The sequence below is a fragment of the Rhinatrema bivittatum genome, chromosome 3 (genome assembly GCF_901001135.1).
Source record: "Rhinatrema bivittatum chromosome 3, aRhiBiv1.1, whole genome shotgun sequence".
Taxonomy (NCBI): Eukaryota; Metazoa; Chordata; class Amphibia; order Gymnophiona; family Rhinatrematidae; genus Rhinatrema; species Rhinatrema bivittatum.
The window spans coordinates 270,132,292-270,146,697 of record NC_042617.1 but is presented as its reverse complement, the minus strand read 5'-3'; the positions used below and the strand labels follow the sequence as shown (position 1 = coordinate 270,146,697).

At 45.8% G+C, this 14,406-nt stretch overlaps 2 protein-coding genes across 5 annotated transcripts in view; one reads left to right on the top strand and one right to left on the bottom strand.

Annotated features, from left to right (window-relative positions):
• Positions 1–11,407, bottom strand: part of ARHGAP9 (Rho GTPase activating protein 9) — a 234,396-nt gene extending 222,989 nt beyond the window's left edge. For all 4 annotated transcript variants that reach the window (XM_029594592.1, XM_029594595.1, XM_029594596.1 and 1 more), the window contains exon 1: positions 11,336–11,407. The gene's annotated coding sequence lies outside the window, so the exon portion shown is untranslated. The remainder of the gene's footprint in view (positions 1–11,335) is intronic.
• Positions 11,408–12,297: 890 nt separating this feature from the next.
• The window catches only part of MARS (methionyl-tRNA synthetase), a 143,033-nt gene continuing 140,924 nt past the window's right edge, over positions 12,298–14,406 (top strand). The window contains exon 1 of the mRNA XM_029594591.1: positions 12,298–12,536. Within this exon, the coding sequence (XP_029450451.1) occupies positions 12,431–12,536 (106 nt within the window). The 5' untranslated portion in view covers positions 12,298–12,430. The remainder of the gene's footprint in view (positions 12,537–14,406) is intronic.

The following is a 14,406-nucleotide window of genomic DNA, read 5'->3' as shown; positions in this document are numbered from 1 at the left end:
TTAAAGAGAGATTTTTGGCCTTTCCACAAATAGGCTTGTGCTCTACAGTCTAAAAGGGTGTTCAGTTGTCCCAGGATGCCATAAAAGGTGTTCCTATGTTCTTTGACATTGTGCTGAATTAATACTTTTTTTGCCTTTCCCAAAGCAATTTCGAGGTCTAGGATTTTCTGGTTTATACGTTTGTTTCGTGCATGAACGTATGAGATAATCTCACCTCTAATAACCACCTTTGCGGTTTCCCAAAAGAGATGGATATTAGAGATATGTTGCTGGTTGTTTCTAGCAAAATCCAGCCACTTATCTTTAAGGAAGGCTTTAAACCTGGGATCATCCTTCAAAAAATGTGGAAAACGCCACGTACGATGAGTTGGGCTAGTCCCAGGGGTCAGAATTTGCAGCGAGATGGGTGTATGATCAGAGATAGCTAGGGTTTCAATCTGTGCCCTCGAGATCGTGAAAAAATCCTGTGTAGAGACCAAAATATAGTCTATGCGTGACAGCGTGTTATGGGCTCTCGAGATGTGGGTATAATCCCGTTCATTTGGATGGAGAGTTCTCCAAACATCAATCAGATCGAGCTGGTGGCACAGATATGCTATTCCCTTTCCCCCCCCCCCTTTAGGTAGTGGTGCAGATATACTTTTATCCAAAGCAGGATCATGCACACAATTAAAGTCTCCCGCTACATATAGAGTGCCTTCCGCGTGTGTCTGTAACAGGTTACATATATTTTCAAAAAATCCCTGATTATAAACGTTAGGGGCGTAAATATTGCATATAGTTATTTGTTTTCTGTTCCAAGTTCCCACCACAAGAACATATCGCCCCTCTGGGTCAATAAGGGTTTTAGAAATTTGAAATTGTGTGTTTTTACTCACTAATATTGCCACCCCTGCCTTGCGCTGTCTCGCCTCCGCGTATACACAGGTACCCACCCATTCTCTTTGTAGCTTTTTGCTTTCTACTTGTGTAAGGTGGGTCTCCTGAATGCAGGCCACCGCCGCGTTCAGTCTTTTTAAGTGATTTAATACTTTTTTCCGTTTTACAGGGGAACCCAGTCCGTTAACATTCCACGATACAAGGTGCTGCATTGTATCTCTCAACTACAGAAGAGTTCTAATACCAGTACCCCGGAGCAAAGAAAAAAAAAATCCAGGGTCGGCCTCCCAGCTGAGCCGTCCCCTCTACCCCCACGCAGATACCGTGAAAGCCGCAGCAAATTGATATGCTGTCACCCAGTGCATTACCCTTGCCCTCCCTTATGTGTAGCCAAAAAACCATCTTGTCCCTCAGGACAGGATTCACGCAGGTCCCCCTCCCCTTCAGATCCCATTTTCTCATCTCTCCCCCTTCCCCCTTCCCGCTCCCCCTCCCAACTCCCCTTTCCCCCCACCCCCCTCCCCCCCATTCCCCATCGTAACCATAACTGTGCTTCTCCAGCTCTACCTGGAGGCATGGAGACCCGTTTAGATGTGACCAGGGTCACCACTTCACCTATTTTTGCCACTAATCAAAAACAACCTGTAGAGAACATCAAAAACCATGTTTCCCCAGCTGACCATCACCAGTATGGTGATGCCCCAAGGACACAAGGAGTAACCAAGTTTACCCTAATATTGTTAACAAACATTTTCCCAACATGATATGTGCACAGTCTCCCAGTAACACATGTTTCAGTCTCCCCCCCTTCCCCCCCCCAACACAAAACACCACTCTCCCCGCCCCCAAGTCCAGCCAGAAAAACGCAGGTCCGAGGCAAAATTTTTTTTTTTTTTTTTGTCCGTTTGTGTGGTTTGTGACAGGTTTTTGTATATATATATATATATATAGCATCCCCTCTGCGGAGTATGAGAGTGGTAGGCAGAAAACCACAAGGCCTCCAAAATAAGACCGGGCCCGCTGGCTCGCGTTTGCCTCCGCGCAGGGGTGCTCCTTTAGGAAGCACTAGCCACGCGGTCCGGAGACTCAGGTGAGGCTCCACAACTTACCCACCCCCACTTAAGGCCCGTCTCGTCCGGTATGCCATGTTCTGTCGGTGAAAACTCGCTTCCAGCGGTCCTCGCTCAATTTTCCAAAAACTCTGCAGTGTTGAGCTCTCGGGGTTTTTTTTTTTGTTTTTTTTTTTTATATTTGGTTTGGGGGCCTTTAATTTTTGTCCAAAATCGGCAGCTCCCACGTGGCCCTCCCTCGCCAGTCATCCGCCGGAAGGTGTAAGACCGGTAGCAGGCCGCCCTTTTGCAGATAGATTTTGGGTGCGTCGTATGCCGTGTAAGCCTGAGTTCCTCCCCGGAGGCTGCACTCTCCCGGTGGGCTGATCTCCCAATCGCGTTGTCACTCCGGTGAGTCCCAAGGGCGCACGGCCTCTGTCTCCACGCCTCCTATGTCCGCTCCTCGATGTCCTGGGACTGAATCCCGCCACCTCAGTTTTTGTTTTTTTTTTTGTTTTGAGTCCGCTATGTTTGCCTCCTCCTGCCTCAGAATACCATGCCGTCCGGCCTGCCTTCGCCGCTCCTCGCTGGGGTCCTTTTGCCGGGGCTTGTCATCACAGCTGCGCCGCCATTTTGTGTGCTTGCGGCACCACCCGCCATCTCGGTGGAGGGGAGAGAAAAACCAGGGGGTGGGGGAACCGAAAGAGTCCATGTAGCGCCGTGGACCGGCGAGAACTGTGCATCTTTTTCCCCCTTTTTTTATTTTATTTATTTATTTATTTATTTATTTATTTATTTTTTAGGGGGTACTTAACTTGTCAAGGAGCTCTCTAGCTGCTTCCAGTTTGTCAAAAGCATGCATCGTATCCGCGTGCCAGACGCGGAGGCGGGCTGGGTAGAGCAGCGAAAATTTTATTCCCTTGTTGTGTAGAGTTGTGCAGATGGGGGAGAAACCTCGTCGCAATTCAGAAACTGCTGCTGAAAAGTCTTGAAAGATACGTATCTGGTGTCCTTGATAAGCCAGTTCCTTTTTATTGCGGGAGGCCCTCCATATTTCAGCCTTATGAGCATAGTTATGAATTTTTGCAATAACCAGCCTCGGGCGAGCTTGATTTTCCTTCCGTGCTCCAAGCCTATGAGCCCTTTCTATGCTCAGAATTCCTTTCAGGTGAGGGAGCGTAAGCATGTCAGGGAGCCAGTCAGCCAAGAGGGAACATAGCGCCTGTTCTTCCACACTCTCTGGGAAACCCCAAAAACGGAGGTTGCCCCTCCTCGCTCTGTTTTCCAATTCATCTACTTTGGAGGACAACAGCTTGATCTGTTTTTCTGTCTCTGCTATTTTTCTGTCAGCTTGAATTGCGTCGTCCTCCACGCTTGAGATCCGGTGTTCGATATGGTCTATACGAGGAGCCATATCGGCTAGTGTTTCTTTAATTTCCCCCATCTGCACCGTAATCGTATTCAGTTTTTCATCTAACGCTGCGCATATCACCGCTTTTATATTATCAATAGTAAGCCCCGAGTCGGGGAGAGGTGGCTCGGATTCCCCCGCGGTCACCATTTTAGGGGAGACAGCCTTCGGTTTTTCTTTGTCCTTTTTACCTCCTTTTGATGTCATCGGAGTGTTCAATCTATTCATGTATCTGGTGATTGACATGTGCTCTTCACGTTGTATATAGTTTTAAGCCCAATGCGGGTGTTTTAATGCCAGGATGCGATGCGATGTGTGAAGTGGGCCCTGGAGCCGGTAAGGAAACGTCCTTCCTGCTCACCACATCACGTGATCTCCCCATGTGCGCAATTTTAAGTGTGTGCCCACTTAGCCATGTATATATCGGGATTCTACTGCATAAGTCAGGGTATTTTATAACCAGTGCACATCCATGCCATTACCAGTTTAACCAGTTCACCCAGTCGAGAGTTCGGTCCTCAAAAGCCCCCTGGTTTAATAGCTTGCCCTTCCCTCAGTTACTCCAGACCCTTTAAACCCATCAGAAATGGGCAGGTTTTGCTCTTTTATAAGTTGCATCTCCTCCATAACAGAAGTAAATGTACACGGTACTGGATTTGGATGTGCACCCAGGTGCGTAAGTATTTATGTGCATATCTCTTGGCTCCACCCCAGAATGCCCACGCCCCTTTCTGAAATCAAGTGAGATGTGCGCGCCGCGGGAGATGCATGCACATCTGGGCAGCTTTTAAAATTTGCTGGGAATGTGTAAGCCCAACTTGTGCGCACATTCCCAAATTTATGTGCATGCTGGACTTTTAAAATCTACCTAATAATTAGGCCCCCTTACTCCTCAAATAAACACAAACTTAGGTTTGTTTCCTCTCTTTTCTTCTTCCTGTATTGTTTACGCTAAAACAAAGAGTTATAAAAAAAAATAAAATTAAAATAAACGCAAACTTAATACTCTGATAGGCTACTAAGCATTTACATGAATATTTAAGAAAAAACATTGCACCAATATCTAATACTCTTCGCTTAAGAGCCAGGAGTTGTTTTCTACAAGCCTGAGTTGCCCGAGAGATATTGGGAATGACCTGGATTTTTTGCTCTCAAAACAAGAAATCTTTATAGGAAAAGTATTTTATCAAAAACAGATCTTTCTTTAGCTCCAAGCAAAAAGATACCAATAGCCTTGCTCTAGATTGTTGTGGGTGTGGACCCTTGGACCAAGGTGGAATTGGTGCAACCTGCAGGGTGGAGTCCTGAGGTCCCCACTGTTGGCTGGGAGAGTTGGATGAGGCAGAGGCCCAACTGGAGCTTCACCTTGTACTAATAATGGCTCCTGTTGACTTGGAAACAAAGGTAGCGCCAGGACGAGCAGAACATTGGGATGTGTGAATATGCATCCTTGAGGTCCAGTGAACACATCCAATCATTGGGTTGCAGAAAAGGTAGAATGGGCTTGAGAGAAGTCATCTTGAACTTCTCCCACAATAGGAATTTGTTGAGAGCCCACAAGTCCAGGATCGGGTGGATGAGGAAGTATTGGGAATAGAATCCCTGGTTCAGTTGGCTGTGAGGAAAAGCTGAATAGATTGTTGGTGGAGCAATTTGTTGACTTCCTCCCACAGCAGGTGCTGGTTTTGTGAGCTGGGCTAATGAGGTTGCATCAGGTGTGGAAGACCTGGGATATTCTTGAAATTCAAAAGGTATCCCTCTCTGATGATGTTTAGCACCCAACAATTGGAGGTGATCACCACCCAAGAATGGTAAAAGGAGGCCACTCTGCCCCATACCCTCAGCAGTGGGAGTGGCCCGGGTACCTCTAAAAACTCTGTTGGGGCTTTGCGTTGTTGTTTTGTGGCTGACGCTGGCTCTGTGGCCTGCTGTGACTTTGCTGTTGTTGCTTCGACTGCGGTCAGGTTTGCGGAAAAGCAGGCAGACAGTAGGCTGGGTATGGCCTGTAAGTAAGCCTTCTTGAAGCTCGGATAGTACTTCCTCCTCGAGGACTGCTGGTCAGTAGGAGACGCTAGTGACAAGACCACTATGTTCTGCTCTTTTAACTGAGCCACAGTTTTCCGCAACTTGTCACCAAGCAGGTTATCCATGAGACACAGGAGATCAGCCAATTTTTCGTGAATGTCCTCCCAAATGGTGCTAGCACACAGCCACACCATCCTTCGGGCCACTATGGCCCCGTAGTCTGGGCAGATGTCTCAAAGGCTTCATATATGATTCTGAAAAGGAGTCTTAGCCCCTCTTCCAGGTCGTGAAGTTGCTGCAGTGGAGCCGCATCCAATGAAACAGCAGCAAAGTGGTGCTTCAAAGACTGTAGGCACTCATATAGGTATTGCGTGATGTAGAACCGATGCTGTTGAATTTTTGTATTCAGCATGCCTGCTTGGAATGCTCAATTGCTAAAGTCATCTAAATATTTGCAGTCGTGGCCCGGAGGGTTATTCGAATGGAGGTGGGACTTCTTGGCTCGTTTCATGGCCAATTCGACCACCGCACAGGTGTGCAGGAGTTGACTGGTGCAGTCTAAACTTTAGGTCCATTTTCCATGAGTTTGCTTGCCCGGAAAAGGGGGACCCCCAAGCCTTCGCCATTACCGAGTCCAGAACTGTGTAGAATGGCAAAGCGGTAGGCTTAGCTGGAGCTTAAAAAATCTTCAGGATCCCCAGCACTTCAGCCTGCGGGTCCGGCATCTTCCTTGTTTCGATGTTAAGTGGAGTGCCCACTTTTTCCACAAACTTATAATAGGAAAGGTCCTCCGGAGGTGAGTATAGCTCAGGCTGCTTCTCTGGCAGGTCAGACGGGTACCCTGTCAAGGAACCCGGTGACGTAGGTGGGTGAAATTTACGGTGAGATGTCTGGCTGTGGAGAGGGCTGAGGGGCCAGGCTGTGAGGCTGAGGCTCTTCTCATGGTGGGGAAGGTGGCTCCCTTTGTGTTGAGGCCTCGCGTGGGGTAGGGTTACATAGGCTACCCCCTTGATCCTCAATGGAGGTGAAGAACTGTGACTGAATTCGGGAAATCTGCAACACTGCCTGTGAGGCTAGGTCTCCTAGGCCTTGGCGGGGAGCTTCCCCCCCCCCCCCCCCCCCACCGTAGGAATCCCTTGGGGGCAAGGCCGCCAACAGGATGTCTAAGTCAGGACCTCTGGGTAGGAGCTGCGACTGCTCCATCTTGGAAGACTTCCTATGTTTTTTCCGGAGGGGCTCCTGTAGCTGTGACAAAGACCTCTTCCTCTTGGATCTGAATAGATCTGCCCCAAGGATTTGGGATAAAGACCACCTGGGGGTCCGCGGCATGACAAGGCTTCTTGGGAGGCTGCCTGGTTGAGGAATGCAAGTCCAGACGTTCCCTGCATGACTGCTGCTTTTTGCGTCATGGACCTTGCTGCTACTCATCCCTACATCGGCACTTGCGTCGAGGGGTTGTCCCGCATCAAGCCAGACGACACAAAGCGATGGTGCATCGATGCGCTGGGCTGCATCGCCTCCTTGCGTGAGGGTTTTGGCTTCAATGCATGCATCAATGATGTAACTCGTACTCGGTGCCTCGGTTTGTGCATTGTGTCGGCCGGAAGTGGCGCCTTCACCAGCTGCGTCGAGGCCTTGATGCAGGATGTCACAGGATTTCTTGGCGGCGCATTTCCCGATGCTCTCTGCGTCTGCGGGTCATGGGGGCGCGTTGGCATGGTGGGGGGCTGACCCACCTGTCTAGGCTGCTTGTCCGGCAGTCCCAAGGAGGAGGCCCTGTTAGATTTTTCAGGCCGATCTGAGCGCAGCCCAGGTGAAAAATAGCCCGACAGGCGCTCCGATGAGGGGGCATAGGACCCTAAGTCCTCCTCTCTTAGCTGGGCTATTTTGGTGGCATGTTGGCGCTGGGCCTGGGAGGGACATGCAGCCTCAGTCCCTGCAGGAGGCCTGATCGTGCTCCAGGCCCAGACATATTTAACAGTAATTATGTCCGTCCATGACGGACATAATTTTCCCACACTGGCAGCCCCTTGAAACCAGGCTGTCTGGGAGGCGTTCTGAAGTATTTGTAGCGAGAACAGTCGCTCCAAAAAAAATCTCTGTGAGGAGAAACAAAGCTCCGCGTGCAGCCTGCAATGCGGAAAAAAGAGACTGGAGAAAGCTGGAGCTGCGTGGGAAAGGATGCGCAGCCGCACACAGAGCAAAGCTCTGTCATATTTGAGAAGCTCCACCCCGGAGGGATCTCCCAGACAGCATGGCTAATTCAGCCTGCTTAACTGCAGGAAAAGCTTACTTGGCTGGGCTTATTTTTTATATAGGTCTTTGTATATCATTTTCCTTTGGTTGACTGTGTAGATGCCAAGAGAAAGACTTGACCAGTAAGAAACGTTATAGCCACATGAAACTAAGGATGCGGTGTGACTACCCGATATGCATATAAAAGGATGTCACATGTAGTACCCATTGAAAAAAAAATTTCAGTTAGCATAAATTTTACAAAGGCACTGTAAACGTTAATTAAAATAATATATTTATCCAATGGGAATTATATATAGGGCAGAGATGGGCAAACTACGGCCCGCAGACTAGAACCAGCTCGATACCTTGTCCAATCTGGTCCGCCAAACCTATTGCTGGAGCTCCCTTGTTTCTAGCCTGCCCACCACTTTCCTAATGATTTGCCGATGTGTACATCTAGGAAGAGAAGGGAGGGATCACACACTCTAGCAGTGCTGCTCAGGGTCCTAGGCTCGGAGCAGCAGTAGCTTTGATGCCATCTGCCTGGGCACCATCCTCTTTTTCCTTCCGCAGCTGACTGAACATAGGTACTCCCAGGCACATTACTACTGCCATTGCCAGATCCCTCCACCTGTGCCACCGTTGCCCTTACTGCTCGTGGCAGCTGCCATCCTCCCCACCCTGAGTCCTGCACACAGAAAGTGCACTGCAGCTCGTGTCCCTTCTAGTTGTGGGTTTTGTTTTTGTCTCTCCCTCTTTCTCATCTTCCCTCCTCCTTCTGCACCAGGGAAGCCTTTGCCACCATAAGTCATGAAATACTACTGGACCGCCTCGCAGAAATTGGCATATCAGGCATCCCTCTTCAATGGTTCACCTCCTACCTAAATGGCCGCAATTTCAAAGTCAGAATAGGGAACCACGACTCCAACGCTTTTAGCCTCGCCCAAGGAGTCCCTCAAGGCTCCTTACTCTCCTCTACACTCTTTAACATATACCTCTTGCCCCTTTGCCATCTCCTCTCCAAACTCAACCTTACTCACTTCATATACGCACATGAAGTACAAATCGTCATCCCCATAGCAGACTCCATACCCAATGCAATCAAAACTTGGGAAACTGCATTCACTGCCATAAACAACCTCCTCACCAGACTCAATCTCGCCCTCAACTCCACAAAAACAGAATTCATGATAATCTCATCACAACACAAGCCTAACCCTTTCCCCCATATCCAATCACAATCTCACATCACATAAGGAACCTGGGCATTGTTATTGATGACCAACTCAGCCTGAAAAAATTCATCACCACCACCATAAAAGACTGTTACTTTAAGCTACAAACCCTGAAAAAATTAAAACCCCTACTCCGCTTCAATGATTTCAGAACAGTGCTCCAAGCAATTATATTTTAAAAAATCGACTACTGCAACACTCTCTTACTTGGCCTTCCCAAAATCCACATCGCCCCACTCCAACTCAGTTGCTCGCATCCTCACCAACACTAGAAGGAATGAACACATCACCCCGACCCTCAAACATCTACACTGGCTACCTATACAACAACGCATCCAATAGAAAACCCTCAACATCACACACAAAACCCTCCATAACCAGGATATGAAATGGCTTAATGACTCCTTAGCCTTCCGCAGCAATAATAGACCAACCCGTTCCCAACACACAGCAATTTTAAACACACCCTCACCCAAACTTACCCATTACAACTCCACCAGAGAGCGATCCCTCTCCATCGCAGGCCCTAGACTATGGAACACTTTACCCCCCGATCTTAGACAAGAATCAAAAGCACAAAAATTCAAACAAAAACTAAAAACCTGGCTGTTCTTGCAAGCATACACCTAACCCATCACATATACACTCTTCCAAACTATTTCTCCCCACCCCCCCTTACTGTCAATACTTGTACAAGATATTTGAAATTATTGCTTTTTCTATATATAATTTACCCTAATTTGTAAATAGTAACCCGCCGTTGCATTTATACTCTTTCCCCAGTTATATATATTCCTTACCCGAGCCCACAACCCTCAAATCCCTAATACCATTCCACCCCTACTCATGTTGTTTGTTTTCATCCATTTTTCTCTCCCACTGTCCCTGCCCCTGTAACCACAACTATACTGTTTTAACTCATATGTTCTCTGTAAAAGCAAATTTTTGCTACTGTTTATGTTACAATGTAAACCGATGTGATGTATCTAACGAATGTCGGTATAGAAAAACCACTAAATAAATAAATAAATAAATAAATAAATAAGCCGCTGTACGAGGAGAGAGGGTGTAATTAAGCACCAGGTTTAAATTTTGAGCAAAAATAAGGGAGAAAAGCTGAAAATGCCAGTAAGTTTGGATTTTTTTTTTTTTTGGGATGATGTATGAAGTTAGTCCAATTTCCACACCTGCAACTCTAAAAGGGAAACAATTCCACCAAAATGAAGGGGCTCCAAGGGAGGTGCTCCAAGGGGGACCACCCCCCTCTTCTTGCCCCGTTCAAGGTGCTCCAAGGGGGCCCCCGTCCCCGACAAGAACCTGTAATATGGCCCTGGTGCAAAAAGGTTTGCCCACCCCTGATCTAGGGTAGTGACCAAAGGCGAGTCAGCATGGGAGAGCATCTCTGGGCAATCAAGGCAATGGCAGTCTCCTCCTAGCTCAGCCAGAGCCCGTGATGCCATCTTTTCTTTGTGGGTGGCTTGCAGGTTTCTCCTGACTGCCAAGAACAACCACTCACCCACCTCTGTAAGAACACAAAGTGCCTCTATGGCAGCCACCGCAAAGATTGTTTCAAGCCTTAACTCTACAACTACAGCGCCTGAACAGGCTCCCCAGGATGCGGCGTTTGTTGTTTTTAGTTTCTATTTTGAATGTCTTCTTTCTTCTCATCTTCTTTCTAGCCTCTTATTTTTTTGCTTTTCCCCTTCTATATTTTCTTTTTCTCTTTCTATATTTTTGTCTCTCTTTCTTTCAAGGCCCTTTTATCTTTCTATCCTTTCGTATCTTCTTTCTATCCTTTTCTCTTCTTTACCTTTTTTTTTCGTTCTTCCATCCCTCCTCTCTCACTTCTTGGCATTCAGATTTTCAGAGCAGACTATTGTGGTTTGCAGACTAAAACCTATGTTTATATATAGAATTTTTTTGTGCAAACCTGTGCCACAGGTGCTGCCTGGTGAATTAATCATTTGAAAAGATCATCTTTTAAGTTGTAGTACTTATTTATTTTTTAAAAATCCCTCTGAGTTTCTCAATGTTACCAAACTTTGTTAAATTTCTACATCTTTGGGATTTTGCAATTATAGATCAATTAAATTGTTACTTATAAGAAGCAGATCATTAACAGCTATCATACTCATTTCACAAATAGTATATGCTTTCTTTTAAGATGTTCCCTTGTAGTTTCACTAGCAGCTAGTTCACCCTCATGACCTTATTATTTTCAAGCACTAACTTGCTTATTCGGCAAACATCATTTTTTCTTAACAATATTCTTCTATAGATCACCCTGTGTACAGAGTCCCTGCAACAGGAAATTAAGAATATTCATGACTATTTTAATGTCTATTTATAAGTTTTATCTCTGCACTACAGTTGTCAGACCACAAACAAAGCTGAAGCAAGTGCCATTTCTGGTCTATTCTTAGACTTCTTTTTCTGATGAGATGTTTCCTTTTTTTCTTTTTAATAAATATGTTTAAATAGTATTTTGTATGTCTTACCTGAGAGGCTGTTTTGGCCATCCCATCCCTCTCTCACACAGGAAAAATATTCTGTTGTTGGCTGACTTTCAAGTGAACCAGCAGCAGACGGAAGGAAAGTGGGTGGAGCTAAGCATTTATTAATTTATTAGCATTTTTAATCGCTTTACAGATAAAAACTATAGCCCAAAGCGATGTATAAAAAATAAAAAATTAACATAAATGTACTACAATAACACCATAAAATATTAAATCAATTAAAACTCAATGACAGTACATAGCACAAACATACATTAGCTAGAAGTGTCATTTGCAGCCCTAAGTGAAGTCCCTCGTCCTAGCTAGAGTGTCAAGCAGCACTATGTTTTGCGACTAAACACCCTTTGCTGAACTAAGCTCAGGCCACCAAAAATATTTAAAGAGAGGAAAATTAATCCAGAATCACTAAATGATTCAGTTTCTGAAGGAAGGCTTCTGTGCAGGGCCAGATTCAGGAATAAGCAACATAGGCACGTGCCTCGGGCACCAAATTCTGAAGATACCAAAAAATTGGCTCTCCCTCTGCTACTTTCTGATTTCCGTAGGTAAAATCTCCCATCACTGTGCCTCTGCTAATGGATCCCATAATTTTTAATCCGACCCTACTTCTGTACCAGCCCTGACGTTTCATCTTGCATTGCAATGCATTACGGTATGTGTAGTCCTTGCTTCTTTCATTAGAATTCTGTTCTGCATGAAATAAATTGCACCAAAAAGAGGTTGTGAAAAAGCCAAGGAAGGATTTACAGTGACTCTGCAGTAACCAGGTCATTTGAGGGTTCTGCAGACCAGCTTTCAAACGAATAAAATGTCAAATGCAATGCCTGATAAAAAAAAAAGTCTCAAAAGAAGGGGCTGCGCATGCCCGAAGGGTGGCTTGCGGGAACTGTAGTCCTGGATTGACTGCCCGCCGGTTGCAGCGCAGAGGCAGGAGAGAGAGAACTACAGGTCCCAGCTTGCTTTGCGACCCGGCGGCCGCGGCCTTGCCGATCGGTTGCATCAGCTGTGAGCTGTCTGAGCGGCGGCGGTAGTAGTAATAGTAGTAGTAGTAGTAGTGCCGGTGCCGGCTTGGACGACATGAGGCTGTTCGTAAGCTGCGGAAGTCCGCAGTGCCTGAAGGCAGTGGCAGCGGCGGAATGGGCCGAACTGCGGCGGGAGCAACTGCAGGAAACCGGGCCAGATGGTGAGAGAATGAATGGGGGTAACGCGTGGGGACGGAGGCGGGGAATGGAAAGTGTGTTGTAACCTACCGCCAGGCCACAAAGGTAATTTGTCAGAGGCTGTACGGATCAGCACCGGAACCTCAGAATCGTTCTTGTTTTTACTCTTTTTGCATCATGTAATTTCTTACATTTAATTTGTAGTTTCGTCCTTTTCATATTACTTTGTTTTATGAATTGCTTTGGCAACATATGTAAAATTAGCATGGCAGTAAAGTTATCTGAATGGGGGAATGGATTGGATGAATGGTCATAACTATCGTTCTTAGTGTCGTTAAATATAACATTAGCTGTAGAAAGGGCACGACGAGCTTTGTATCCTCTTCTCTCTATGCGGTATCTGAGTATGCCAAAAAATAAACGAAACAGTGAGCAATAGCACACACAGACTACCAAGATTGCTTAAGAACATGCCATGCTGGGTCAGACCAAGGGTCCATCAAGTCCAGCATCCTGTTTCCAACAGTGGCCAATCCAAGCTACAAGTACCTAGCAAGTACCCAAAAACTAAGTATATCCCATGCTACTGATGCTAGTAATAGCAGTGGCTATTTTCTAAGTTAACTTGACTAATAGCAGGTAATAGACTTCTCCAAGAACTTATCCAAACATTTTTTAAACCCAGCTACACTAACTGCACTAACCACATCCTCTGGCAACAAATTACATAGGTTAATTGTGCGTTGAGTGATAAAAACTTTCTCCGATTAGTTTTAAATGTGCCACATGCTAAATTCATGGAGTGCCCCCTAGTCTTTCTACTATCCGAAAGAGTAAATAACCGATTCACATCTACTCGTTCAAGACCTCTCATGATTTTAAACACCTCTATCATATCCCCCCTCAGCTGTCTCTTCTCCAAGCTGAACAGCCCTAGTCTTTCCTCATAGGGGAGCTGTTCCATCCCCTTTATCATTTTGATTGCCCTTCTCTATACCTTCTCCATCGCAACTATATCTTTTTTGAGATGCGGTGACCAGAATTGTACACAATATGCAAGGTACGGTATCACAATGGAGTGAAGGAGGCATTATGACATTTTCTGTTTTCCCCTTCCTAATAATTCCTAACATTGTTTGCTTTTTTGACTGCCGAGCACACTGAAGACACCTAGATCTCTTTCCTGGGTGGTAGCTCCTAATATGGAACCTAACATCGTGTAACTATAGCATGGGTTATTTTTCCCTTTATGCATCACCTTGCACTTATCCACATTAAATTTCATCTGCCATTTGGATGACCAATTTTCCAGTCTCGCAAGGTCTTCCTGCAATTTATCACAATCTGCTTGTGATTTAACTACTCTGAATAATTTTGTATCATCTGCAAATTTGATTACTTCACTCGTCGTATTCCTTTTGAATGATGATCTTTTGGCTAAAATAGCTTCTTTTACTTCACCTTTTAACCATGCCGTTAATAGTTTTTGCCTTCCTTCCACCTTAATGTGTGGAATACATCTGGACTGTGCTGCTAGGATGGTATTTTTTAACAATGTCCACGTCTCTTGCACACTTTTTACCTTTGTAGCTGCTCCTTTCAGTTTTTTTCTAACAATTTTTCTCATTTTATCAAAGTTTCCCTTTTGAAAGTTTAGCACAAGAACCGTGGATTTGCTTACTGTCCCCTTTCCAGCCATTAATTCAAATTTGATCATATTATGATCACTATTGCCAAGCGGCCCCACCACCATTACCTCTCTCACCAAATCCTGTGCTCTGCTGAGAATTATGGTAGACCTAAAATTGCTCCCTCTCTTGACGATTCCTGAACCAATTGCTCCATAAAACTGTCTTTTATTCCATCCAGGAACTTTCTCTCTCTAGCATGCCC